This window comes from Camelus bactrianus, chromosome 6, assembly GCF_048773025.1.
Source record: "Camelus bactrianus isolate YW-2024 breed Bactrian camel chromosome 6, ASM4877302v1, whole genome shotgun sequence".
NCBI lineage: Eukaryota > Metazoa > Chordata > Mammalia > Artiodactyla > Camelidae > Camelus > Camelus bactrianus.
Window position 1 is genome coordinate 37,653,954 of NC_133544.1, and position 27,411 is coordinate 37,681,364.

General features: G+C 39.3%; 1 protein-coding gene across 4 annotated transcripts in view; it reads left to right on the plus strand.

Annotated features, from left to right (window-relative positions):
* The window catches only part of SLC35F4 (solute carrier family 35 member F4), a 222,314-nt gene that overhangs the window by 75,332 nt on the left and 119,571 nt on the right, over positions 1 to 27,411 (plus strand). The window contains exon 1 of one of the 4 annotated variants that reach the window (XM_074365470.1): positions 17,967 to 18,201. The exons of the other annotated variants lie outside the window; for them this stretch is intronic. Coding sequence (XP_074221571.1) covers positions 18,171 to 18,201 — 31 coding nt within the window. The 5' untranslated portion in view covers positions 17,967 to 18,170. Of the gene's footprint in view, positions 1 to 17,966; positions 18,202 to 27,411 lie in introns of those variants that run through there. 4 annotated transcript variants of the gene reach the window in all.

Sequence of the window (27,411 nt, forward strand, 5' to 3'; positions counted from 1 at the left end):
GTATTCACTGTTTCACCCTTTTTTTGGTATTGTCTTTGTCTGGTTTTGATAGCAAGATAAAACTGACTTCGCAAAGTGAGTTGGGAGGTGTTTGTTCATCTTCTGTTTTCTGGAAGAGATTGTGTAAAATCAGTGTTAAATTTTTCTCTAAGTGCTTGGTAGAATTCTCCAGTGAAACCGTCGAGGCCTAAAGAGCTCTTTCTCTAGAGCTTTTAAATTATGAATCCAATTTCTTTAGTGGTAATAGGACTATTTGTATTATCTGTTTTATCCTGGTTATTAGTTTGTAATTTTCAAGGAATTGATCTATTTCTTCTAAGTTGTTGAACTTACATGCATAAAGCTTCTGTTATGTCGCCCTTTTATCCTTGTAGTGGCTGTAGGATCAGCACTGAGAGTCTGCTTCATACTGATACTGGTGACTTGGGTCCTTTCTCTATATTTTTGTCTGTCTTGCTAGAGGCTTATACATTTTATTGATTTATTTTTAAAGAACCAACTTTTTGTTTCATTGATTTTTCTGTTTACCTATTTTCAATTTCATTTACTTCTGCTATTATCTTTGTTATTTCCGTCTTGTATACTTTGGGTTTATTTTGCTCTCCTTTTCTAGTTTCTTGATCCATTCAAGACCTTTCTGTATTTCTAATGTAAGCTTTTTAGTACAGTAAATTACTCTCTCAGCACTGCTTTGCTGCATTCTCCATGTTTTGCTATGTTGTTTTATCATTTCTGTTCTAAGTATTTTTAAAATTTCCTTTGAGACTTTGTTTTTGCCCCACGGATTATGTAAAAGTGTGTTGTTTCATTTCCACACGTTTAAGGATTGGCCTTTTCTTTCTGTTAGTGGTTTTCAGTTCAGTTCTATTTATGATCAGAGAATACACATTGTGGTCAGATTTCAGTTCTTTTAAATTTGTTAGGTTTGCCTTATGGCCATGGTCATGGACTATTTTAGTGAATGTTCTGTGGATGATTTAAAAAAAATGTATTCTGCTGTTACTGACTGTAGTACTTTATCTGTGGCCATTAAATCATGTCAGTTGATTGTGTTTTTCAGATCTTCTACATCTTTGCTGATTTTGTGTCTCATAGTTCAGTCAGTTGGTTAGAGGACAGTGTTAGGTCCCCAGCTGTAACTGTGGATTTGTCTGTTTCTCCTTTCAGCTCTGTCAGCTTTTGTGTCATGTTTTTTAAGGCTGTGTTGTTGGATGAATACATGTGTAAGATCAATATGTCTTCCTGGTGGACGGATCCTTCAGTCATTACGTAGTGCCCTTGTCTCTAGTAATTTGTTTTTCTCTGAAGTCTGCCTTATTGGACATTAATATAGTCAGTCCTGCTCTTCAAAATTAAAGTTTGCATGGTATACCTTTTCCTAACCTTTTACTTTTGACCTATATGTTGTTGAATTTAAGGTAAATTTCTTACAAACAGCATATAGACGAGTTGTGTTTTATTATCCACTCTGCCAATTTTTTTTGATTGGTGTATTTAGGCTATTTATATTTGAAGTAATTATTAGTATGTTAGAACTTAAGTTGGGAAGGCAATTTTCATTTTTATTTTCTATCTAATATTCTCTTATTCTGCCTAAACTTTTTGCTGTACTAGAGCCTCTGTGAAGGGAAGAAGCTATTATCATAGGACCTTGGCCTCTCGAACCTGTGACTTCAAAGTAAATTTGAATTTCCTTTTAAGTACCCAATCATCTGATTATCACGCACTGTGCTCACATGTGTCCCCCAGTTATTTCTAAGCTCTCTTGTGTGCTGTCTCATGCTCAGGAATGAGTTTCCATGCTTTTGGGCTCTTGCCTAACCTGTCTTGGCTGCTGGTGACTCTTACCATATCTCCACTGTGCTGCACACAACTATCTTTGGTTATGTCATTCTGAGCTAAGAGAAGGGAGTCCTGCTCTTCCTTTTGTCTTAAATGTGGGACATGTTCTTCCCACCAGTTTCCTCCAGCGAAACAGTGACCAAGCCAAAACTTTCTGTGAACACCTGGTTAAGTTTTCAGAACTATGGGAGGGAAGGATAGCCATAGGGTAGCCAAAAATTACTACACAAAGTTGCAATTTCCTCAGAATACTGTTCATGACTGCCCTGAGTGCATGTGCACATTGTGTCCTGAATTAAGGGCATCTAGCCCAGGAGATACACAGAGGTTGAAATCTAGTCCACTCTCAGATCATCTTGTTTTGTATTTTGGCTGGGGCTGCAACTACTTGGAAGGGTCCCCTTTTTAAAAATCATACAAAAGCAGTGCGTGGGTTTAAAGTGACCCTGGTGGGCCCTTGCTAATACCCCTCCCTACCCAACAACTGGCCTCATTCAGTGCCTCAGAAAGCGCCTACCGCCCATTGTCCAGAGAGCCCTGGGCAACCAGATCTTTGTTAGGTTTAAGTCTGTTGCTGCCTGTAAGTTCTCAGACTTTTAAAGACCATACTCTTTTTTCTATCAAACACATCAAACACATTGACAAAAAAATATATCCCATGTTAATTTAATATTAACTGAATGAAAGGATTTTTGTAAGTTTCCTTTGGAAATTATTTGCAACTCATTTTATTTATGATTGGCAATGATTTCTTGGCAATTGTACATGTTCGAGAATTCTTGCAAAATGAGATAATCTGACCAATTATTTCCAAATGTAATGACATTTTAATGAATGGTAATTTTAACAATTAGTGCTGTTGACACAATGTTACATTTTGTAAGCATTTAATTAAACATCTATTAATATTGATTTAGCAGTTTTCTTATTTTAGAGCCAATAATTTCCCCCAAACTTTCAAACATTTTTATACATACATTTTAAAATGCTTGTGTCTGCAGTTCCCAGTGCAGAATGGGCTTTGTGGGCAACTGCCTCACAGTCCAGATCTGACTGCTAAGATCCTGTAGAGAGGTTATCTTTACCTCATCTGTACGGCCTGCTTTGCTTTTGTTTTTGTTTTTGATTGAACTATAGTTAATTTACAATATCCTATTAGTTTCTGATATACAGCATAGTGATTCAGTCGTATATATATAATCTTTTCATTTTTTTTCATTATAGATTATTATACGATATTGACTATAGTTCCCTGGGCTATACCCTAGGACCTTGTTGTCAATCTGTTTTATAAATAGTAGTTTGTATCTGCTAATCCCCAAATCCTAATTTATACCACCTCCAATTTCCGCTTTGGTAATCGTAAGTTTATTTTCTGTGTCTGTGAGTCTGTTACTGTTTTGTAAATAAATTCATTTGTATCATTTTTTAGATTCCACATATAAATGATATCATATAATATTTGTCTTTCTCTGTCTGACTTACTTCACTTAGTGTGATAATCCCTAGGTCCATCCGTGTTGCTGCAAATGACATTATTTTATTCTTTTTTATGCTTGAATAGTATTCCATTGTATGTATACACCACAACTTCTTTATCCAGTCATCTGACGATGCACATTTAGGTTGCTTCCATGTCCTGGCTGTTGTAAATAGTGCTGCTCTGAACATTGGGGTGCGTGATTCTAGTTCCAGTTTATCAACTCTTTGAGGTCAGGGACATAGCCTGTCACCAATGCCTAGAATAGTGCCTGGCACATAGTTGGCACACAGTACATATTTGTACATATTTAAATAGTTTTATAATAGTCATTTAAAATATTCCTGAGGATTTCTGGTAATTTTTTTTTCCTTTTAAAAATGGCTTCAAGTTTGAGAATCACTGCTTTAAAGATAATATTACCTACAAAGCTATCACTCTGCTCACCTATGAGACAGAACTTTGCATTGTTATAAGGAACCTCGGCTCCTTGGAGTGGCAGGCTCAAAACCGCCCAGTTTTTAGAAAGGGGTCTTTGCAATACTTTGGCCTAACTGAAAGTCCATTGGCTTTCCTAGCTCTAAACCAAAAGTTAATTTACCACAAAGGATAATCAAATGTCTACAGTTTCCTAAAGTGGCATCAAACTATTTGCAACCTTTAAATGGTACATTTTTCAGTTTTCACTTGTGTCGGGCTTTAAAAAACCCTAGAACTCAATAATAGTCAGGGTCACTTTGACAAAAAGGCAATTTAGAATTCTTGAAAAGAGGGGAAAGTTTAAGTTAAGAAATGCTTCAAAGACTTCTCATTAATTTCAAATATTTATGCTGAAAATTACTGTTCTGTACATGAGCTATGAACTTGTAGCTTCTTTAGATCGTGTCCAAGAGGACGATTTGAAACAGCTAGAATTTTAGTTTACTTTTGCTTATGCACAATGATTTAGGTAGATCAACTTGCAGATGAGACAAAGTAAGAGAGTCTTGTTCTTAGAACCACGTGGTAGGGAGACCAGAAGGATATGTGTTTTAGTCATTCATTGCCCCATGACAAACCATCCTAAAGTCTAGTGACTTAAAATAACAATTTATTATTACTCTTATGACTTTGTGGGTTGACTGGGTTTGGCTGGGAGATACTTGCTTGTGATCTCTCATGCAATTTTGCTCAAATAGGAGTGGGGTAGGGCTGGAGTCATTTGAAGGCTCAGATAGGTAAACAACAAAATGACTCAGTTACGTGATTGACAATTGGCTGGGAACTCTCTTAAAGCAGTTGACTAGAGTTATTGACATGTAGCCTCTCCATGCGGCTTGTGCTTCTGGGTGCATAGTGGTTGGGTTCGCAATAGGAGCATCCCAATAGTAAGTGTTCAAAGACTTCTTATGCCCTAACCCCAAAATCACAGAATGTCACTTCCTCCATGTTCTGTTGGCGAGGTAAGTCACTAAGACCGGCCTAGGTTCCATGGAAAGGTAATTAGATACCACCTCGTGATAAGAGTGTGCCAAGGTTACATCCAAAGCAGTAAATGAGATGAGAAATAGCATTGTGTCTGTTGAGATAACTTCCTTTGGAAAATACAAGTTACAGTAGCATGGAATGGTAGAGAAGATGTGTATTCAGAAAGTGGTATCATTAACCATTAAAGGATTATAAATCTGTACTTCGCAAACCTGAAGTGGGAACATTAATAATATATACTTGGAATAATATAAACTATACTTAGAATAATATATATGATATGTTATAGTTCATACTCTTAATATTTGTATAGCACTTTCTGTGCTTCTGGCACTAATTTAAGATTTTTGTAGGTATCAGGTCATTTAATCCTCATAACAACCCAATAGATATTATCATAAATTTATAGAAAATGAACCTGATGCAGAGAAAAGTTGAGTCGCTTGCCCAGAGTTACAAAGCCAGTAAAGAACAGCTATTCTGGCTCTAGAGTTTGCACTCTCAATCACGATGCAATCCTGCCTCTAAATATTTGATACTCTTTTTATCTTAAATTTGTTTAAATTGAAGTATAGTCAGTTACAATGTGTCAATTTCTGGTGTACAGCACAATGTCCCAGTCATTCATATATATATATATATATATATTCGTTTTCATATTCTTTTTCATTAAAGGTTATTATATGATATTGAATATAGTTCCTTATGCTATAAGAAGAAATTTGTCTTTATCTATTTTTATATATAGTGGCTAACATTTGCAAATCTCAAACTCCCAAATTTATCACTTCCCACCACTTTCCCCCAGTAACTATAAGATTGTTTACTATGTCTGTGAGTCTGTTTCTGTCTTGTAGATGAGTTCTAAGTTAAAAACTTATTCTCTAATGTGCCTTATTAGTTGTATTAAGGAGAATAGATATCTTTCTTTACACACTTTTTTGTCCACAAATGAGCTAGAGAAAGTAGGAGTGGCAAGGTATCTCCTGAAGTTGGGTATTTTGATATTAGCAGAAAGTGTTATCAAAGTATAAATTCCAAAAAAGTTAAAAGCATGACTTACACAAATATAAAATGAACATATTTCGAAAACTTCTGTAACACATTTATGATAGAACTAGCAAGATGGGAAAGTTGATGCAAAGAGGACTGGAGAAGCACTGAAGTGTTTACATTAAATGAAAGGAAGGATGTTTGAATAAGACTAATAATTTAGATTCCAAAAGTGGCTAATATTCTACAAGACAGTAGAACTACAACTTTGGGGTTCTCTTTTTTCCTTTTTTTATTGAGTTATAGTCAGTTTATAATGTCGTGTCAATTTCTGGTGTATGGCACAATTTTTCAGTCATACATGAATATGCATATATTCATTTTCATGTTTTTCACTGTGAACTACTACAAGGTCTTGTATATATTTCCCTGTGCTATACAGTATAAACTTGTTTATCTATTCTATGTATACCTCTCAATATCTACATATCTCAAATTCCAAGTCTATCGCTTCCTACCCCTCTCCCCTCTGGCAACCACAAGTTTGTATTCTATTTCTCTGAGTCTGTTTTTGTTTTATATTTAAGTTCACTTGTCTTCTTCTTTTCCTTCTCCTCCTCCTCCTTCTTCCCCTTAACCTCCCCCTTCCCCTCCTCCTCTTCCTCCTTCTTTTTTTGTTTTCAGATTCCTCATATGAGTGGTATCATATGGTATTTTTCATTTTCTGCCTTACTTCACTTAGACATTCTCCAGGGACATCCATGTTGCTACAAATGGCATTATGTTGTCATTTTTTATGGCTGAATACTAGTCTGTTGTATAAATATACCACATCTTCTTTATCTAGTCATCTGTCAATGGATGTTTAGGTTGTTTCCATGTCTTGGCTATTGTAAACAGTGCTGCTGTGAACATTGGGGTTCAGGTGTCTTTTTGAATTAGGGTTCATTCTGGATATATGCCCAGGAGTGGGATTACTGGGTCATATGGTAAGTCTGTTTTTAGTCTTTTGAGGCATCTCCGTACTGTTTTCCACAATTGCTGCACCAAACTGCATTCCCACCAGCAGTGTAGAAGGGTTCCCTTTTCTCCACAGCCTCTCCAGCATTTGTCATTTGTGGACTTTTGAATGATGGCCATTCTGACTGGTGTGAGGTGGTACCTCATTGTAGTTTTGATTTGTATTTCTCTGATAACTAGTGATATTGAGCATTTTTTCATGTGCCTATTGGTCATTCGTATGTCTTCATTTGAGAATTGCTTGTTTAGGTCTTAGATATAAAATATTTGTATCATTGGAATAATTCATTTTATTGCTATGAGACAAGTTACATCACTATTTTCTGCAATTAATTTCTCCCTTTACAGAACTGTGAATTATCCTAATCAATAGCAAGTAGCAAAGTGAAGGAAAGGGAACCCTCCTACACTGTTGGTGGGAATGCAATTTGGTGTAGCCACTATGGAAAACAGTATGGAGGTACCTCAAAAGACTAAAAATAGACTTACCATATGATCCAGCAATCCCATTCCTAGGCATATATCCAGAGGGAACCTTATTTCAAAAAGACACATGCACCCCAATCTTCATAGCAGCACTGTTTACAATAGCCAAGACATGGAAACAACCTAAATGTCTGTCGACAGATGACTGGATAAAGAAGATGTGGTATATTTATACAATGGAATACTACTTAGCCATGAAAAAGAATAAAATAATGTCATTTGCAGAAACATGGATGGCCCTAGAGAATCTCATTCTAAGTGAAGTAAGCCAGAAAGAGAAATAAAAATACCACATGATATCACTCATATATAAAAATCTAAAAAAAAAAAGACAAATGAACTTATTTACCAAACAGAAACAGACTCCCAGAGATAGAAAACAAACTTATGGTTACCAGTGGGGAAAGAGGGTGGGAAGGGATAAATTGGAAGTTTTAGATTTGCAGATACTGACTGGTGTATAGAAAATAGATAAACAAGTCTATATTTATAGCACAGGGAACTATATTTGATGTCTTGTAGTAGCTTCTGGTGAAAAAGAATATGAAAACGAATAAGTGTATATCCACGTATGACTGAAGCATTGTGCCGTACACCAGCAATTGACACAATATTGTAAACTGACTGTACTTCAATTAAAAAAAAATAGCAAAAAAAAGCAAGTAGCAAAGTGAACAAAGGTAAAAATCCATAGAAAATCAGATAACCCTTGGGCAGTGCCAAATAATGCCTAGTACTACAGGGGTGGTTCTTAGTAATCCCTTTGTCCCATGTCCAAGTCTTGGATAAGTTTTTTTAACAGAATAAGAATGAAAGTTCCCAAAAGACAGATACAGTGGGCTTTAGTTTTATTTGCTGTCTGGCATCTTCACGTATTCTCTTTGTCTAGGAAAACCATCAGTGGGTGAGTCTTGGAAAGAAGCAGGGTTTCATGCTTTCTCTGAAAGCCAACAGCAAAGCTGCAAGTGCATAAATTAGATGTGCCCAACTGGATACTCTTGCCTGAGACTTTGAAACTTGAGCGAGTGATATGAAGAAGTAATGCTGGCTTGAATTCATTTTACTAGTCGTAAGAGTTTGGCCAGCTGTGTCAGCAAAGACACCCCCCCCCCCCCAGGTTGTTCTCATGGCATGCCTTAGCAGTGGGGTCTAACCTCCCAAATATCTTGCTTTCAACCTACTTTCCTAGCTAGATACTACAGCTTTTGTATCAGTTCTGTGAGCCTCCCAATATCCTTTTAAATAAGTTTCATTTTTTCTTACGTAGCAGGAAATGGTTTCTGTTGCTGAGAGTCAAGAAGAGGGAAGTGTTTGTACACAGTCACACTCACCAGGGTTAACCAACATTTGTGCAGTTTTCTTCCCCTGCTGAAATAGTTCTCTTTGCAAGATGCTTTGTGCTCATCTGTGATGCATTTTTGTGCTTTAAGGGAAAATTCCCTTAGTCTTTGGTTACAAATATGGGCTGATCGTAGGTGTTTTCTATTTTTTTAAAAATCTGCCTTACTGATTCCATGTGAGTATGAGAATTAGTTATGTGATGATGAATATATAAAAGTCTGTACAAAATAGATACTTTAATGTACAATGGACAACTTTAATGTTTTATAAATCAGTATACATCAGAAATTAGTAATAATTTAAAAATGAAGAAGTAATAATTTACTCTTCCTGAAAATTAACTTTCCAAACAAAGTCTTCATTATCCAGACTTTTAAAATGATCTTTTAAAGTTTTCTTGGTTATAGCCACCACCAGTCTTTACCTATCCCTGAGCCATTTTACACCTTTGTAGGATTAATGAAATCACATTAGGATTTTCTAGAAAGTAAACAGTTTCTCCCACCAGGAGAACTCACACATATGTATATGTCAAAAATGGTAGAACACCTGCTTTTGGCCAGAATGAAATAATGAGGACCAGATTTATCCTTCTGCCTGAAATGGTTAAAACTTGGATAAAATATGTGCTACTGCTGTTTTCAAGATGCTGGATTTCAGACAATAAAGAATAGTGATTCCCTCAAAGATGGAAAATAAATGGATCAGGTACCACAATCATCTCAGCTTATTGCCTGGAGAGAATTTCTTGTCTGCAGTGCAAGAAGAGGAGATGGAGGAGAAGCAGTTAAGAATCTAGAGAATTGGGAGAAAATAATTTGGCTAGATTTCAAAGGGTAGAGTTCCAGAGAGGAGAGACCTATATAGAGAGAAGACTCAAGAGATCTGCAGATAATTCCATTTGCGTTTTCAACAAATTACATACATGTGAGGAAAATCCCCAGGGCCAGGGAAAGAGTCTTCCAAAAGGATTACAAGTGTCTGAGGCTCCCACAGGACTGGGAATAGTGTCTGTTCATACCAGCCAGACAGGAAACTCTCCTAATTCATGGGGCACTGGGAGAGTACTCAGAAGGGTCTTGCCTCACTAGTAGGAAATGATTAACCCTAGGCTAAATCCTGTTCTGGTCCTTCCTAAGACATCTTAAAAGCAAAACTCCCAACACAGGGGGAAAAAAAAGATCAAACAGTTTCCAAGTATCTGAACTATGTCCCAGGGAAAAGACTCAAGTATATTTGTACTTATACAAAAATATCCATCACCCAATATAAATAAAAAACAACTATAAAATTCACACAAACCACAAGAGACCCCCCAGTAGCCAAAGCAACCTTAGAAAGAACAGAGCTTGAGGCATAACACTTTCTGATTTCAAAATATATTACGAAGCTACAGTGATTAAAAGTATGCTACTTAAAATCTACTTTAATATACGGGTACAAATAGGTTAAAAGTAAAAGTATGTATTCAAGTACAAATATACTTGAGGTTTGAGGGTGTATGGGGACCAGAGCAATGGGTACCTGCATGTGGTGTAGAGCTTTCTGAAGGCCCGTGATAGTGGGATTTGAAAAGACCATGGCCTGAGGTATCCGGGGAAAAGAAGAGGGAAAACCCTACTCACGCACATCTACTCAGAGGATGCAGAGGAATACGTCTCCTCGGTTCCCTGTAAAGGCTCATGGGAGCTGATAGTCAAGAATCATGGGGCTGTCCAGGTACTGCCCGGCCAAGTGTTGGGGAGACCCAACCAGGAGAAAGGGTCTGGAGTCTTCCGTGATAGTGGGGGTTTGGGTGCAACTGAACACAGTCCCAAGAAGATTGTGTGTGCCACTGTGCAGAGACCACCTCTTCATCAGATGCTGCCAGTATTAGAAATATTCCATGTTCCACAGTACATATGGCCCTGTCATGTAAGCAAAGTCTCTTTTCTCTCCCCCGCTGCCTCAAGACTAAGGCAAAGCCACTGGTGGGGGTCCCAAAGTCTAAAAGGAGGAGTGAAGACAATGCTTGGCTACGTGCAGTGCTCAGAGAGAGGGAGCCCTGGTTATGTGACTGCCCCTTGCCATGGAGCTTTTACCTGCTTCCCAAAGTCACACACCCCTGTGCTCTGCTTCTGTGGTAGCCACAGCAGGATCCAAACATGCTTTCCTGTGATATCAGTGTTTATTAAACAAACCAGGACATGGCCACTTCAGATCCTGATGGGTAAAGGCCATACTGGACTCCCTATGCGACACAGGGCTTTCCATCTTAATGCTGAGTGTCCAGCCAGCCAGGGCTGAGTGCTGGACTCTAGGTGCCTGTACCATCCTCCAAAGAGCTGGATCTGGAGTGATGGAGGGATAAGCTTAATAAGGTTGGGGACTCCTCTTTTGGGAGAGCAAGTTACTTTTCTAGGTGAACTTGTAAGTCAGCAAATTGTCATGAAAAAGGATTAGAAATCAGACCAATAAAACCAAAACCATGAAAATGTAAGAAATTTTCTTCGGAATCCTCCACCCCCCCCACCCCCCACCCCCAACAAACTTCATCTCTCTAGAGTTGCTTTTTAGGGATGGCACTGACTCCATCAGAAAAGTGGAAGTGATGGCAGTAGAGAGGTGAGCTCTTCTGGAAGCCTAGAGTAGGAAGGTCTAATTAGCAATCTTGCTTCCCTACCCAAGTATCTGAGAAAAGTAATGGATTGCCTGGTTGTGAGGGAAAAAAAATATACACACATCAGATCACACACATGGGACATGTTTTTCAAGTGCTTAGTTTTAGGACCTCAGGATTCAGTGTTCCATGTTGACTTATTAAAAATTTGATGAAGGCCAAATTCTGTGCCTCAAAAAATTACAAATGCCCCATAAGTGTTATATGAGATTTTCATTGTGAGCATACAATTTTTTATATGTCCACTCTCATTTTTGAAAACTCACATCCTTCTATTTTTATCCTTTTCCTTATAATGTAGTTCAGTTTTCTTTGTATACAATCTCATTTTGCCTTCACCTGCAAGAAGCCTAAATTAAATATTAAACCAAAAATAAAAACCTAGTCCAGAAGCTGTAGGCATTCATAACTTTAAGTGAAATGATTTTTTTCCACTGTTGCCTTTTCTAAGATACTCAGCTCAAGTAAATCTCCACTTACGCAAAACAGGTAATGACTTGAAAACAGCAGGGTGGGACATTTGTAGACAGTCGTAACGAAAGGGAAAAGTTTCTAAATGAGCATTAGTCTGAAGGTCATCACACTTGGTTATGAGAACTTACTTGTCTTAGTACCAGGCATCTGAGCCTCTCTGCACCTCAGTTTTCTTATCTGTAAAGTGGAGATATTTACTACTAATTACATGGAGACGTTAATACATTATATATTTATTTATTTAGAGGTTAAGAACATCGAGTTTGCCTGCTTTTTAGCCATGTTACCCTTACCCAGAGAAACTGTCTTAACCTTCTTAAGCTTTGATTCCTTCTTATGAAAAATGGGGATAATTATATGTACGTCATGTAGTTTGTTTTTTTTTAAATATTTTTATTGATTTATAATCATTTTACAATGTTGTGTCAAATTCCAGTGTTCACAATTTTTCAGTTATTCATGGACATATACACACTCATTGTCACATTTTTTTCTCTGTGAGTTATCATAACATTTTGTGTATATTTCCCTGTGCTATACAGTGTAGTCTATTCTACAATTTTGAAATCCCAGTCTATCCCTTCCCACCCTCCACCCCCCTGGCAACCACAAGTCTGTATTCTCTGTCTGTGAGTCTATTTCTGTCCTTTATTTACGCTTTGTTTTTGTTTGTTTGTTTGTTTTTGTTTTTTAGATTCCACATATGAGCGATCTCATATGGTATTTTTCTTTCTCTTTCTGGCTTACTTCACTTAGAATGACATTCTCCAGGAGCATCCATGTTGCTGCAAATGGCATTATGTTGTCGGTTTTTATGGCTGAGTAGTATTCCATTGTATAAATATACCACCTCTTCTTTATCCAGTCACCTGTTGATGGACATTTAGGCTGTTTCCATGTTTTGGCTATTGTAAATAGTGCTGCTATGAACATTGGGGTGCAGGTGTCATCCTGAAGTAGATTTCCTTCTGGATACAAGCCCAGGAGTGGGATTCCTGGGTCATATGGTAAGTCTAGTCCTAGTCTTTTGAGGAATCTCCACACTGTTTTCCATAGTGGCTGCACCCAACTGCATTCCCACCAGCAGTGTAGGAGGGTTCCCCTTTCTCCATAGCCTCTCCAGCATTTGTCATTTGTGGATTTTTGAATGACGGCCATTCTGACTGGTGTGAGGTGATACCTCATTGTAGTTTTGATTTGCATTTCTCTGATAATTAGTGATATGGAGCATTTTTTCATGTGCTTTTTGATCATTTGTATGTCTTCCTTGGAGAATTGCTTGTTTAGGTCTTCTGCCCATTTTTGGATTGGGTTGTTTATTTTTTTCTTATTGAGTTGTATGAGCTGCTTATGTATTCTGGAGATCAAGCCTTTGTCAGTTTCACTTGCAAAAATTTTCTCCCATTTCGTAGGTTTTCTTCTTGTTTTATTTCTGGTTTCCTTTGCTGTGCAGAAGCTTGTAAGTTTCATTAGGTCCCATTTGTTTATTCTTGCTTTTATTTCTTCTAGGAGAAAATTTTTGAAATGTATGTCAGATAATGTTTTGCCTATGTTTTCCTCTAGGAGGTTTATTGTATCTTATGTTTAAGTCTTCAATCCATTTTGAGTTGATTTTTGTATATGGTGTAAGGGAGTGTTCTAGCTTCATTGTTTTACATGCTGCTGTCCAGTTTTCCCAACACCATTTGCTGAAGAGACTGTCTTTATTCCACCGTATATTCTTGCCTCCTTTGTCAAAGATGAGTTGACCAAAAGTTTGTGGGTTCATTTCTGGGCTCTCTATTCTATTCCATTGGTCTGTATGTCTGTTTTGGTACCAATACCATGCTGTCTTGATGACTGTAGCTCTATAGTATTGTCTGATGTCTGGGAGAGTTATTCCTCCAGCCTCTTTCTTTCTCTTCAGTAATGCTTTGGCAATTCTAGGTCTTTGATGGTTCCATATGAATTTTATTATGATTTTTTCTAGTTCTGTGAAATATGTCCTGGGTAATTGGATACGGATTGCATTAAATCTGTAGATTGCCTTGGGCAGTGTGACCATTTTAACAATATTGATTCTTCCAATCCAAGAGCATGGAATATCTTTCCATTTTTTAAAGTCTTCTTTAATTTCCTTCATCAATGGTTTATAGTTTTCTGTGTATAATTCTTTCACCTCCTTGGTTAGATTTATTCCCAGATATTTTATTACTTTGGGTGCTATTTTAAAGGGAATTGTTTCTTTACTTTCTTCTGTTGATTTATCGTTAGTGTAAAGAAATGCAACTGATTTTTGAACGTTAATTTTGTAACCTGCTACCTTGCTGAATTCTTCAATCAGCTCTAGTAGCTTTTGTGTGGACCTTTTAGGGTTTTCTATATATAGTAACATGTCATCAGCATATAATGACACTTTTACCTCTTCTTTTCCAATTTGGATCCCTTTTATTTCTTTCTCTTGCCTGACTGCTGTGGCTAGGACTTCCAGGACTATGTTGAATAGGAGTGGTGATAGTGGGCAGCCTTGTCTTGTCCCAGATTTTAGTGGGAAGCTTTTGAGTTTTTCACCGTTGAGTACTATGCTGGCTGTAGGTTTGTCATATATAGCTTTTATTATGTTGAGATATGTTCCCTCTATACCCACTTTGGCGAGAGTTTTTATCATAAATGGGTGTTGAATTTTATCAAATGCTTTTTCTGCATCGATTGAGATGATCATGTGGTTTTTGTCCTTTCTCTTGTTGATGTGATGTATTACACTGATTGATTTGCGTATGTTGAACCAGCCTTGTGTCCCTGGGATGAACCCCACTTGGTCATGATGTATAATCTTTTTTATGTGTTGTTGGGTTCTATTTGCTAAAATTTTGGTGAGGATTTTGGCGTCTATGTTCATCAGTGATATTGGCCTATAATTCTCTTTTTTTGTAGTGTCTTTGCCTGGTTTTGGTATCAGGGTGATGGTGGCTTCATAGAATGAGTTTGGGAGTATTCCCTCCTTTTCAATCGTCTGGAAGAGTTTGAGAAGGACTGGTATGAGTTCTTCTTTGTGTTTGGTAGAATTCCCCGGTGAAGCCGTCCGGTCCTGGACTTTTATTTGTAGGGAGGTTTTTAATTGCTATTTCTATTTCCTTTCTAGTGATCGGATTGTTCAAGTGTTCAGATTCTTCTTGATTCAGTTTTGGTGGACAGTATGTTTCCAGAAACTTGTCCATCTCCTCTAGGTTATCCAGTTTGGTTCCATATAGTTTTTCATAATATTCTCGTATGATATTCTGTATTTCTATTTTGTTTGTTGTAATTTCTCCATTTTCCTTTCTTATTTTGCTAATTTGTGCTCTCTCTTTTTTTCTTCTTTGTGAGTTTGGCCAGAGGTTTGTCGATTTTATTTACTTTTTCAAAAAACCAGCTTTTGGTTTGGTTGATTTTTTCTATGGTCTTGTAAATCTCTATTGTATTTAATTCCTCTCTGATCTTTATTATTTCCTTCCTTCTGCTGCTTTTTGGGGCTTTTTGTTCTTCTTTTTCTAATTCATTCAGGTGGTGGGTTAAATTGTTTATTTGAGATTGTTCTTCTTTTTTGAGGAAGGCCTGTATCGCTATAAACTTCCCTCTTAGCACTGCCTTTGCTGTGTCCCATAGGTTTTGAGTGGTTGTGCTTTCATTATCATTTGTCTCAAGGTATTTTTTAATTTCAGCTTTGATTTCCTCATTGATCCATTGTTTTTTAAATAACATATTGTTTAATCTCCATGCTTTCCTTTTTTTCTCCTTTGTTTCTCTGTTGTTGATTTCCAGTTTCATGGCATTGTGGTCAGTAAAGATGCTTGAGATAATTTCTATCTTCTAAAAATTGTTGAGGTTTCTTTTGTGCCCAAGTACCTGATCGATCCTGGAAAATGTTCCATGTGCACTTGAAAAGAATGTATATCCTATTTTTGGGGGGTGTAATGCTCTGAAAATATCCACCAAATCTAGTTTTTCTATTGTAGTATTTAATTTCTCTGTTGCCTTGTTTATTTTCTGTCTGGAAGATCTGTCTAGTGATGTTAATGCAGTGTTAAAATCTCCAACTATGATTGTATTCCCATCAATATCCCCCTTTATCTCTGTTAGTAATTCTTGTATGTACTTAGGTGCTCCTATATTGGGTGCATATATATTAACGAGTGTAATATCCTCATCTTGTATCACTCCTTTAATCATTATAAAATGTCCTTCTTTATCGTTCTTTATGGCCTTTGTTTTAAAGTCTATTTTGTCTGAAATCAGTACTGCAACACCTGCTTTTTTGGCTTTTCCATTTGCATGGAATATCCTTTTCCATCCTTTCACTCTCAATCTATATGTGTCCTTCTCCCTAAAGTGGGTCTCTTGTATGCAGCATATTGAAGGTTCTTGCTTTATTATCCAGTCTGCCACTCTGTGTCTTTTGACTGGAGCATTTAGTCCATTAACATTTACAGTAATTAATGATAGATGTGTGTTTATTGCCATTTTGAACTTATCTTTGCAGTTGAATTGGTATATCCTCTTTGTTCCTTTCTTCTTCCTTTTGTGGTTTGGTAATTTTCCTTTGTATTATCATGGATTTTATTTAATTTTTGTGACTCCTTTGTAAATTTTTGGCTTGTGGTTACCCTTTTTTGTAAATCTGTCAACCCATTACTATAACTGTTTTTATTAAACTGATAGTAACATGATCTCAAACCCATCCTACTGTTAAAAAAATTTTAAAAAGAAAGAAAAAGATATTCTATATTTCCCTGCCTCCCTCTCCCACTCTCAGTGATTTGTATGTCTTCTTTTATAATTTCATGTTTACTTTATTTGTAATTCATGAGTTATCACCTTTCCAGTTGTGTGTTTCTCATTTCTGTAGCATCCTGCTGCTTTTCTATTTAGAATAGCCCTTTCAATATTTCTTTTAGCATGGGTTTAGTGTTGCTAAACTCTTGCAGCTTTTTTTTGTCTGTGAAACTCTATTTCTCCTTCTATCCTCAAGGATAGCCTTGCTGGATAAAGGATCCTAGGCTGCATCTTTTTTTCATTCAGGGCTTTGAATATATCTTGCCACTCCCTTCTGGCCTGTAGTGTTTGTGTAGAGAAATCAGCTGAGAGCCTTATGGGGGTTCCCTTGTAACTTACTCTTTGCTTTTCTCTTGCTGCCTTTAGAATCATTTCTTTATCCTTGACTCTGGCCATCTTGATTATGATATGTCTTGGTGTGGGTCTATTTGGGTTCTTCCTGTTTGGGACCCTCTGAGCTTCCTGTACTTGGATATCTGATTCCTTCTTTAAGTTTGGGAAGTTTTCAGTCATGATTTCTTCAAAAGCCTTTTCAGTCCCCTTTGATCTTTCTTCTCCTTCTGGGACCCCTATTATGCGAAGATTGGGACGCTTTATATTATCCCATAGGTCCCTTATGCTATTTTCATTATTTTTTATTTGTTTCTCTTGTAGTTCTTCTGAATGGGTGCTTTCTATTGCCCCGTCTTCTAGATCACTAATTCGTTCCTCTGCATTATCTAGTCGGCTTTGCACAGCTATTAGATCATTCCTCATCTCTGTCAATGAGTTTACCCATTCTACTTGGCTCTTCTTTATAGCTTCAATTTCATTTTTGACATATTTTATATCTCTAAACACTCTCTCTTTTAATTCCTTCAGCAATTCGATCACTCCTTTTTTGAAATCTTGATCTAGTAGGCTATCGATGTCTATTTTGTTGATCTTTCTTTCAGGGGATTTCTCTTGTTCTTTTAATTGGGAAAGGTTTTTCTGCTTCTTCATCTTGCTCATACCTCTTTGGCACTGTGGTTTATGGAGTATCAGTTGTTTATTTTGGTCCTTAAGGATTTTATCTATCTGATGCCTATTTAGGAATAGAACTTAGGAAAAAAAGAAAAAAAATAAGAGAGAGAGAGAAAGAATTTTAAAAGAAGGGAGAAAGAGGGTTTGAAAACAGTGTATAATGAATAATAGAAGAGTGAGTTGAAGCAGAGTATTAATTGGGTTGAGACGTCCTTTTAAAACCTTTACAAAAAAAGGAGGGGGGAGATGAATAGATGTATTTGAAACCTGTGTCTAATCAATAGCAGGACATCAAAACCCAAGAGAAATAGAAATGAATTAAGAAGTAAAGATTAAGAGAGTAATATAAAATAGAACAGGTAAAAACAGATTTAAAAAAAAAGGGGGGGGGGATTTGTCGGTGTTCTCCTGGAGTCTGTGTGCTTTTAATGTGAAGTCTTTCTGTCTTCGTCCTGTTTTGGAAGCTCAGCTTGCTGTTTTCAGAGGCCCTCCGTTGGCGCCCTCTTCTGTGCTGCTCCCAGCACCTGTCGGCAAGCAGATCGCGCCTCCTCTTAACACTGGGTCAGATGCAGCTCTCCTCTGCTGTGGGCGGGCGGGTCGCTGCCCCTCCGGATGCCGCAGTCAGATGTTGCAGACTGGCCAGGTAGGAGGGCGGGTCGTGCCCCCTCCCAGCACCTCGGTCAGGGGCTGTGTTCCTGCCCGAAAGGGGTGGGGGGCGGCGCTCTCCCTCTACCTGCACCGCCGGTAGTTCTGCTCTCTGTGCGGCTGCGCGCTCAGCCCTGGTCGGCGCTCCGCAGGTGGGCTCGGGGAAGACCTGTCCCTGCTCCGAGCCAAAACCCAGCTCCTTGTTTGTCTTTGTGGAGCAAGTTCTCTGAGGGACCAGGACGGAAGGATCCTACCTGCCCCGGGCTGCAGGCCAGTCTCAGTCTGGCCTTTGAGGCTGCTAAGTCCTTCGGTGCGGATGCAGGTTTCGCCCCCGCCCCCGCCTGAGTGCTCAGCGCGGAGGATATGGCGGCTGTGCCTGAGCCCCGCCTCTCTTCCCCCGAAAACTTTCCGCGGGTTTTCAGAGATGGGGGTGTGCGCCCTTCCCCCGAGAGCACATCAACCTTGCTGTTTTATGGAGGGCCCAGGTTGTTCTGCCCTGTGCACCCACAGCCTCGGCGCGCAGCCCCTTGCTTTCCCCCGGGGCTGCCTCCGTGCAGCCACTTCCGTCCTCCGCCCGGCTTGTGCAGCCTGGCCCTGCCCGCCGCTGCCGGCCCGCATCTCAGGCTGGGTGTCGGGGGGACGCTCTGTGCCCGTTTAACTTAGTTCTGTTAGTCAAGGGCTGCTCTGTACAGATCCGAGCCTCGGAGGCTCCCCCTCCGTCCCGCTGGCCTCAGTTGGAGAGGGGAGACCCAGCGAGCGAGCGCCAGTCCTCCTTTGCCGCTCCCTCCCCGCGGGACCCGTCCCGTGCTGCTTTGCCTTTTGTTCTTTCTTTTTTCCTTTTCTCCTACCAGATTTTTTTGCGTCTTTCTTTTGAAGAGGGCGATGTTCTGTCAGAGTTCCACAGGTGCTCTGGTTGGCTGAGTGGGTCTGTAGATGTGGGTCTTGGTGTATTTGTGGGAGAGGGTGACCTGCGAGCGTCCTTCTACTCCGCCATCTTCTCCTTCTCTATGTCATGTAGTTTTATGAGTTAAATGTATAAAGCCCCTTGCGCCATGTTTGACACATAAGTTTTGAATATATTATAGCTGCTCTAATGAGGTTGTGGATCTTCCAAATCGTATGTATTAGGTAAACGGAGATAGGGGAAAGCCAAGCAGGTGAGACAATGAACATCAGATTCCAAATCAGGGGCTGAAAACAAAAGCAAGCTGCAGGAGGGATCGACAATAATAACGAAAGAAACGGCCGGGAAATTGAAACCATAGCTCTCATACAGATGCTACTGCAAGTCATGTGTGAGGCCTGGGAGTTTTGAGTTCCACTTCCTCCCCTCCCAGTTTCTTCAGGTAAATGTGCTGAGCATGGACGCTCTGTGAGGGAACGTGTTGTGGTGGTTGGTGTTACGGCCATGGTGGTCTGGGGAGGCCTTGGTGTGTCACCCAGGGAGACAGTCTTGGGCTCTGTAAGGCCTGGGCAGCTTTGGAGAGGCTGGCTGATCAACTATGTCTGCCCAATGTCCAGTTGGGAAGCAAAGTGCGTCTATCCACTATAAATTCATCAGTTGCAAAACCTGGTGCTTTTCAAACTATCTGTAGGTAAGGACCAGTTCTTTTCTTCATAATCCATCACTAACCGGTACGTGGTCCTGCCACACATGACTGGCCTGTGACTTGAGCCCCATGGGATTCATGCGAGTCTGCATTCTGAAAGTAGCTTCTATTGTCTTCAAGGGGTTAAATCCACTGACCACTACTTGGATGTCACAGCGATGTCGAATTGCTACGATCTTTCTAAATGTTTACTCTCAATTTCTATACTTACTTTGTCATAGGCTGATAACAGATACTTTGAGTGGTGCTGCCTTATCCTACTGTAATTTTACATGCAAACAAAAATGGTAACAATGCAAAATTTTAATGAAGATAAAAATTTCTGTCACAAAAATAGGAAATTTAGAGTGTTCGTATCAGTCTAACCCAACTGTCCTCTGTTTTGTATCTAAATCCTCTTGGCATTTGAGGAAAGAGTTTGAATAGTGATGTCAGGCATACAGACATACCTGTGTTTTAATCCCAGCACAGCTGCTTACCAGCTGTGTATCTGTTGGCAAGATATTTCCCTGAAATTCTTCATCTGTAGAATGTGGACCTTTAGACCTACAGCACAGAATTATGGTGAGGATTAAATACCTTGTGTTGATGAAGTACTGGTGCAGTGCCCAGGTAGGAACTAGCAAAGAGGACTGTTTCATATTGCCTATTTGGGAATTTACAGTCTAAACTGCAATGTTAGTTGACTCTAGATTCAACCGTGTGACTATACACATTGCCTCTCTCCCCAACATCCAAAATAGGCTTTCCATTTGAGCTTGGACTAGATTCATTATATTAACTTTTTTTAAATTGAAGTATAGTCAGTTATGATGTGTCAGTTTCTGGTGTACAGCATAATGTCCCAGGCATGCATATATATACATATATTTATTTTCATGTTCTTTTTCATTAAAGGTTATTACAAGATATTGAATATAGTTCCCTGTGCTATACAGAAGAAACTTGTTTTTTTATCTATTTTTATACATAGTGGTTATTATTTGCAAACCTCAGACTCCCAACTGTATCCCTTCCCACCCCCTTTTACCCCAGTAACTGTAAGATTCACAGACATAGACTCATTATATTTAGATGCAACAATTCTGACTGCATCTTCACTGAAAGTTCTGAATCTCTGCAGGCCTAGTTGTAAGTAAAAGATATACTGTAGCCAGAATACTGAAGCATGACAAAGGCTCTCAAAAGTTAGTATTAATAAAAAAAATTCCTTGGGCAGCTTATTAAAATGCAAATTCTCAGACCCAGCCTGCAGCATCTCTGACTCAGCTGTTCTTGAGTGAGGCCCTAGGATTTATAAGCAACACCAAGCCCTCCTGCCCCCAGATGATTTTGATGCAGGTGGTTCATGAATCATACCTTTAATAAAAGCCCACTGTGTCTGTGAAAGACTAGCATGAGAGATCCTTGTAATGAAACTGTCCTGTATCTTGATTGTGGCTGTGGTCACACAAATCCACACATGTGATAAAATTGTATAGAACTAACACACACATGCACACACATAAGGTCTAGACTATACTGTCCTGGAGAAGTAACCTCAGTTTTCAGATGTATTTAGAATTTGGGGCTTCAATAGTTTATATTCCTGATTTTTCTATTCTTCCAGAGAAAAACTCAGTTTTCTTTAATAAACCAACCAGTCAATTGCTGGGTTGGTCAGACTGGCTTCATTTGAGTGCTTTGATGTTATGATGTGGAGTTCTACAGCTTGAGCCTAAAAATAACATGCTTTCAATTTTCCGTGTGCAGGCACTCCATCACTTTGAGTTAAGTGGATAGATTAAATGCACTGTTTAAGTTCACTAGGGAAACCAAATGCTCCTAAAAGTGGATCGCTTTCTTCACTGAAATAGACTTTTGTTTTTGAAGCTTATGCTAGACACTCTTAGCTATCAATAATTTAATTCAAACGAAGAGTGTTCAAAGATTTGGGGTCTCTACCTACAGCAACTGTCATTTTCATGTGGATGCTTCGACTTGCAGTATAATTAACTTTTATAATTATGAAAAAGGTGGTCAGAGTTGGATATTTAATGAGATCAAAGAATCATTATAAATGTTTTTCGACAGCTCAGTATTGTGGTTAGGTAGAAGAATAGAACTCTAATCTTTTCAAGTTAAGTGTTGAAATTTAAGGATGGAGTGATTTCATGAAGTGGAAATGGCTTCGAAATAGTCCAGGAACAGGGGAAGTAGACGGGGGTATTGGTGGAGCAAGGCTGGCCGTGGGTCGCTCATTTTTGAAGTTGGGTGTTAGGTACGCTGAGGATCCAGTATACTATTTTTTCCCCCTTTTATATTCTATTTGATATATTTCATATGAAAATGTTAAAGAAAAAGATAGTCAAAATTAGAAGCAAGCTTAGTGATGTGTATAAGACAAAGTCCGATCTTTTGGTATATGTATTGGAAATGTGGGCTACACCAGTAGGTACTTCCCATTTTCATCCAAGGGCGTGAAACATTTCTCACTGAGGTGGAAGGCCCTGTCTCTCTTTAGCAGATCCCTGATGGCATGCTGTCCAGCACGGCCCAGAGCAGTAAGCATTTACCCTCTAAAGTTCTCGGCTTTACGACTCTTTTTATTGGAGTGTATCATAATGGCAGGCCTTTACTCTGAAAGAACCTTCAGAAGAGCAAGACAAATACTTTAGGGGGCATTACTGCTCACGTGTTTATTTCCTTTCTGTTTTACTTTATTCCCCAAGACTCTGAATATCCTAATAGAATGGATAATATCTTTTTTAAAAATAGGTCAGTTATTTAATAAAGTGGATTATCTCCAAAGCTTCCATGCTTAGGCCTTCTTTCAGGTTCCTTTCCCTGAGAAGGGCAGGGGGTAGATGGCAAGTGGGCACCCCAGCTGGCTGGTGCAGAGCCCAGGAAACGAGCTTAGACTTAGCCATGGCCCACATGCTCTAGACTGTACCTTCACCCCTTCCTAACAACCCCCTTGTATTTTTAAGGCACATCTTCTGTATCCTTGCATTTCTAGATAACGAGTGGTACTTGCATTATATCTATCCCTTGAGTCATTTTGGAATGACCTAAAGCTTTGGAAGACAAAGCAACCAACTCACCCCCTCCCTCCACAACACACACACACATATAAAACCTCACAAAACAAAGGAACAAAACACTTGAGTCACCAAACCTTATTCTCCAGCAAGCATTCCTTGTAGGCCTCCAGGGCATAGAGTTTAGGCAGCTTAAAGGGCTTCAGCTTATTTGGAGACAAAATGCTATTGGAAAAAATAGGAAAACAACAATTAAGTAACTTACCCACAGCACTGAAATAAATGGCCCAAAATATGCCAGTAAGTACTTGGAAAGTGCAATATATGACTACTAATCATAGTTTTAAAAGGTTTCTTAAAAATGGAGTTCTGTAGTTTTTTTTATAAATTATCCCAAATAGTTACGGTAGTCTCACAGAAGCCAGGTTATTGTTGTCTTGCATTTTAGATGAAAAATAACAATAACTGCTGTTTGCTGAGACCCTGCCCTGTGCTAGGGGCCCCACGTCCATTATTTTTTCTTGTCACACTGGAAATGTCAGGTGGGAATTCCTACCTCTGATTTACAGATGAGGAAACTCTGTGAGGCTGGGGAATGTAATAAACGGCATAGGCATGCTTCACACCCAGCCCTGGCCTGAGAACCCCATGCTACTGTCTACTAAACATCACTCCTCAAACCATTCCTGCTGGGCCCGGTCTGCAGTGCAACCCACAGAGGACAGTTTGATCTAGAAAAAGAAGATCTTTGGAGTCTGGCTTTTTTTCTTACAATAGCATTCGATACTACCTGTTCTAGGGTGCAAAGCCCAAGGTTGCTTGTGAAAACTGTGCACTTGCCAGTTAGACCCAGGAATTGTGTGATTAAGACAAATAATTACCCAAATCAGTGGTGCATTGTATTACTCTTACCACACAAAGAAAACTTCCCAGAATCAAAGGAGAGGGGAGAGAAATGTAATTAGCAATGTGTTAAACCTTGGTGTCCTAAGAGGTCCTTCTGTTCCCTGGGTCCCTAAGAGCATGGAATGGAGCTTTTCAGTGCAGACCCCTCTGGTGGATGGTGGTGGGGTGTCTCATGGAGACTTGGCAACACCTCGAAGTCTAAATGATTGCATTAACACCTGGGGCACCCTGAGAACCCTCTGTCCCAAGAGTCTATTCCCCATCCTGCTCTCAGAAGCCAGAAGCCCCACCTCTGGGCAGGGTGCATAAGCCATGAGTACCAGGACATCTGTGTAAGAAGAGACAATGACAAAGGAAACTTGATCATATTATTTTTAAAAGTTGCAAAGTAAGAGTGGAAGTCATTTCTTTGTGTCTAGCCTGGAAGAAAGCTGTCCACAACACAGCTCCAGGAATTCTCATATATTCCGTCACTGACAGCAACCTTAAATATGATACATATGAAAATTCAAGCATTTGTGAAACAAAGCCTGTCAATGTATACTAACGAATTTGGGATGATGAAGCTAGTGGAATGAGACAGACATCCAGTGATTATGAGAAATAAGTTATTTTGGCTGAAAGCAGGCTAATTAAATCTGCCTATTTTTTTTTAAACCACCTTTGCCTGGAATAATTATACCGGAACACGGGAAACCCAGAAGATGCTAGAACAGTGTGTGGCACCATCCAGCTAGGCAGGCAGAGTCGAGACCTGGTGCCGACAAGAACCCACACACAGTAGGGAAGTCGGATCAATGGAGGAAGCAGCAGATGGAGGCCAAGGTCCAGGTGTCTGGGTCCTGGAAGTCCCTGAGAGTCCACAGGGATGGGGAGCCAGGTGGACTTGCCCAGAAGAAAGGCTGTCTTAGCAGTCGGATTATTGGTGACTTCCTTTCCTGGGACACAGGCCATTTTACTTTGTGTCCAGATTTACACTTCCTGTGATACTGAGATGGATGTGGCCCATGTAAACAGGAGGTCAACAGAAATCTGTGAAGTCGGTAAATGAATGCAGGTGAGATGGTAACTGTCCCTCAGGAGTCAAATACATCTCACTGTCCTCCAAGGTTGGGATGTACCGGCATTTCTGGAGTAGGAAACTAATGTCATAGATTACCCAAACTTCATTTGCAGACATAAAATTGCAGACACCTCTCAGAACTTTTTATGTGGAAATTAGTTACATATATTTTTTCCTTGTTCAATGTTTCAGCATGTTTAAATCGTAGCCCTACTAGAATTTCTTTTCACCAGGCAACTCTAGTCCTTGCTGGTCCTTCCTCATTTATGAATATTGTAATCTAATAAGCCTTATCTCTATTTACTTTGGAGCTGAAGATCCAATTAGTTGCATTTGGAAAAGATTAATTCAACCGCTCTACCCTTAGAGGCAGTGAACACCAAGCTTCTGCACATCTGTGGTTTTGTTCCCATTGTTCTGCTACATTCTGCTGGATTGTTAGCATTTCATCACTCTTTGAGGCAGCCCAATGTAGCATAGCTTACAGTAATAAAATGTGCATTATGATACTAGTGGAGAGTTGAGCGGGAGTATAATATGTCAGAATCTGAGGTCTGAACTTGAGTATTTCAAAACCGGGAGCTTTGGCAGGTGATGCTAGCTACTCATGCATTTAACCTCTGACAGCTAACTGGGTCACTTGACCATTACTGCATCCTTGCTATTAACTCCTCTCCCGTTATCTGTTCACAGTTCTGGATGTTGCTAAGTGCCTTGTGGCTTTAAGTGCCATAATTCACAGTGTGGAGTCAGGAGATCTATCATCAGTTAACCCCAGAAAGGGAGGAAGAAAATAAACTGAGGAATCTGAGCAGGTGAAGAACAGGGAGTAGGTTGGAGGAAATTCAATCTACAGCCACAATACATCATCCCAGATATTCCTCATCACTGACTGTAACCGATCTGGGAGATCGACAGCCAGACGGTCAATAGAAGCACATATTACTTTGGACATTAGGTAGAATTGTTCCATAAGGAGTGCATTCCAGTGCAGAGATGAATGGGGTCCCACTTCCCTCCTCCTCCCTCTCCCCTTCCTCTCTCTCTCTCTCTCACACACACACACGTCATCTTATGGTATCTTTTACTAGAGCAAAATGTAAATCTAATTCACAAACTAGTAAGAACACCAAGTAAGCATCTGACACCTTGAAATATCTTCACAAAATCTTTTAAGAAGGAAGATACTAATCATTGCTTTATAGAAAAATATCTTTATGGTGTTTGTCACTATAACTTAGTACAATGACCATGGAGCCAAGTTTTGGCTCTTAAAGCTTTATAATAACTTCATGATTCTATTTTTTCCAAATGAAATTTTGAAAACTTAGGGCACGTTCTCATTTATGTTCTAGTCCCTTAAAATGTCCCACTGGTTAGCAGTAGCCAAAATTTGGGGAGAAATACTAGTATTTTACCATTTTATTTTATCAGAGACATCTAAAATGCTTTCTGCACATCTTGTGGGCAATGGCATTATTGCCATGCAGAGAGAGAAACAAGAGTCAGGTTCACAGTCAGATCACAGCTTGTTGCAATCAGAGAGGTCAGAGCTCCGGGTTTCTGAGCACCAGTCCAGGGATGATCTACCCACTTGCTGTTCAGTTGTCTCTTGGCTTCTGTCAGGACATGTTGAACGTGGGAGAGGCTGTTCTGTGCTTGTGGCGACATCGTGGGGGTGCACTGATGGGTCACTGTGCCGTCCCAATTAAGTCCTCCACCTGTGGATCTCCAAGATTCTACTGCGAGGACCCTCTGAGCATGGCAGTTGCTGGTATTTTAAGGGATTGAACTTTTTTTCCTACATTATTCTTATTTGGAAGAAAAAATTGTTACTGTGAAAAAAATAGACTTTTTTTCTTCCTCAAACTTCTACTTGCTGGTGAGAATAAAAAGGACTATTAATGCAGCTGGAACACGGAGAGATGGGTTGTAATTCTTCGCAAAGGCTTAGTTTCTGACTCTGAGGAGGTCACAGCCAGAGGCACTGTGCTGCACCGGGGCTTTAGAGAAGCCAGCTTAGTTCTGAGAAAGACAAGACACTTAATTTGACAACATTGTTTAGAACCCTCTATGGTTGCTTGTTTTGAAAGACGGATGTAACATTCCTCCCCGACTTTTTGTGCAGTGTGGCTTTGCTGTTTCTCCCATTAAGAGGCGGAGTCTGTTTCCCTACCCCTTGAATAATGGCTGGTCTTTCAACTTGTTTTGATCGATAGAGCGCGATAGCAAGAATGTTTTACAACTTCTAAAGCCTTAAGAGGCCTTGCAGTTTTGGCTTGAGACCACTTAGGACAAGGACACTGCCCTGAGGCAGTCATGCTAGGCAAGCCCGGCTGGCCTACTGGCCTAAGTTTACCATTGAAATTCTTTGTACCAGTAACCCACAAACTGGTTGTTTTGACTTACAGCAGCATGTTACAAATGACTTTTTTTTTTTTTAAGTATTAATAATATTAACTCCTTTCATTCATCTGGAATAATACTAAATTAGTAGGTGGAATTAGCAGTCTGGAGTGATTAATTTGGTATAAGTTTCTTTGAATTGTCAGTTTTGTCTGGAGTTTTAAAAGCTTAAGCTCATCTACATTTCAAATTATTTGTATCTC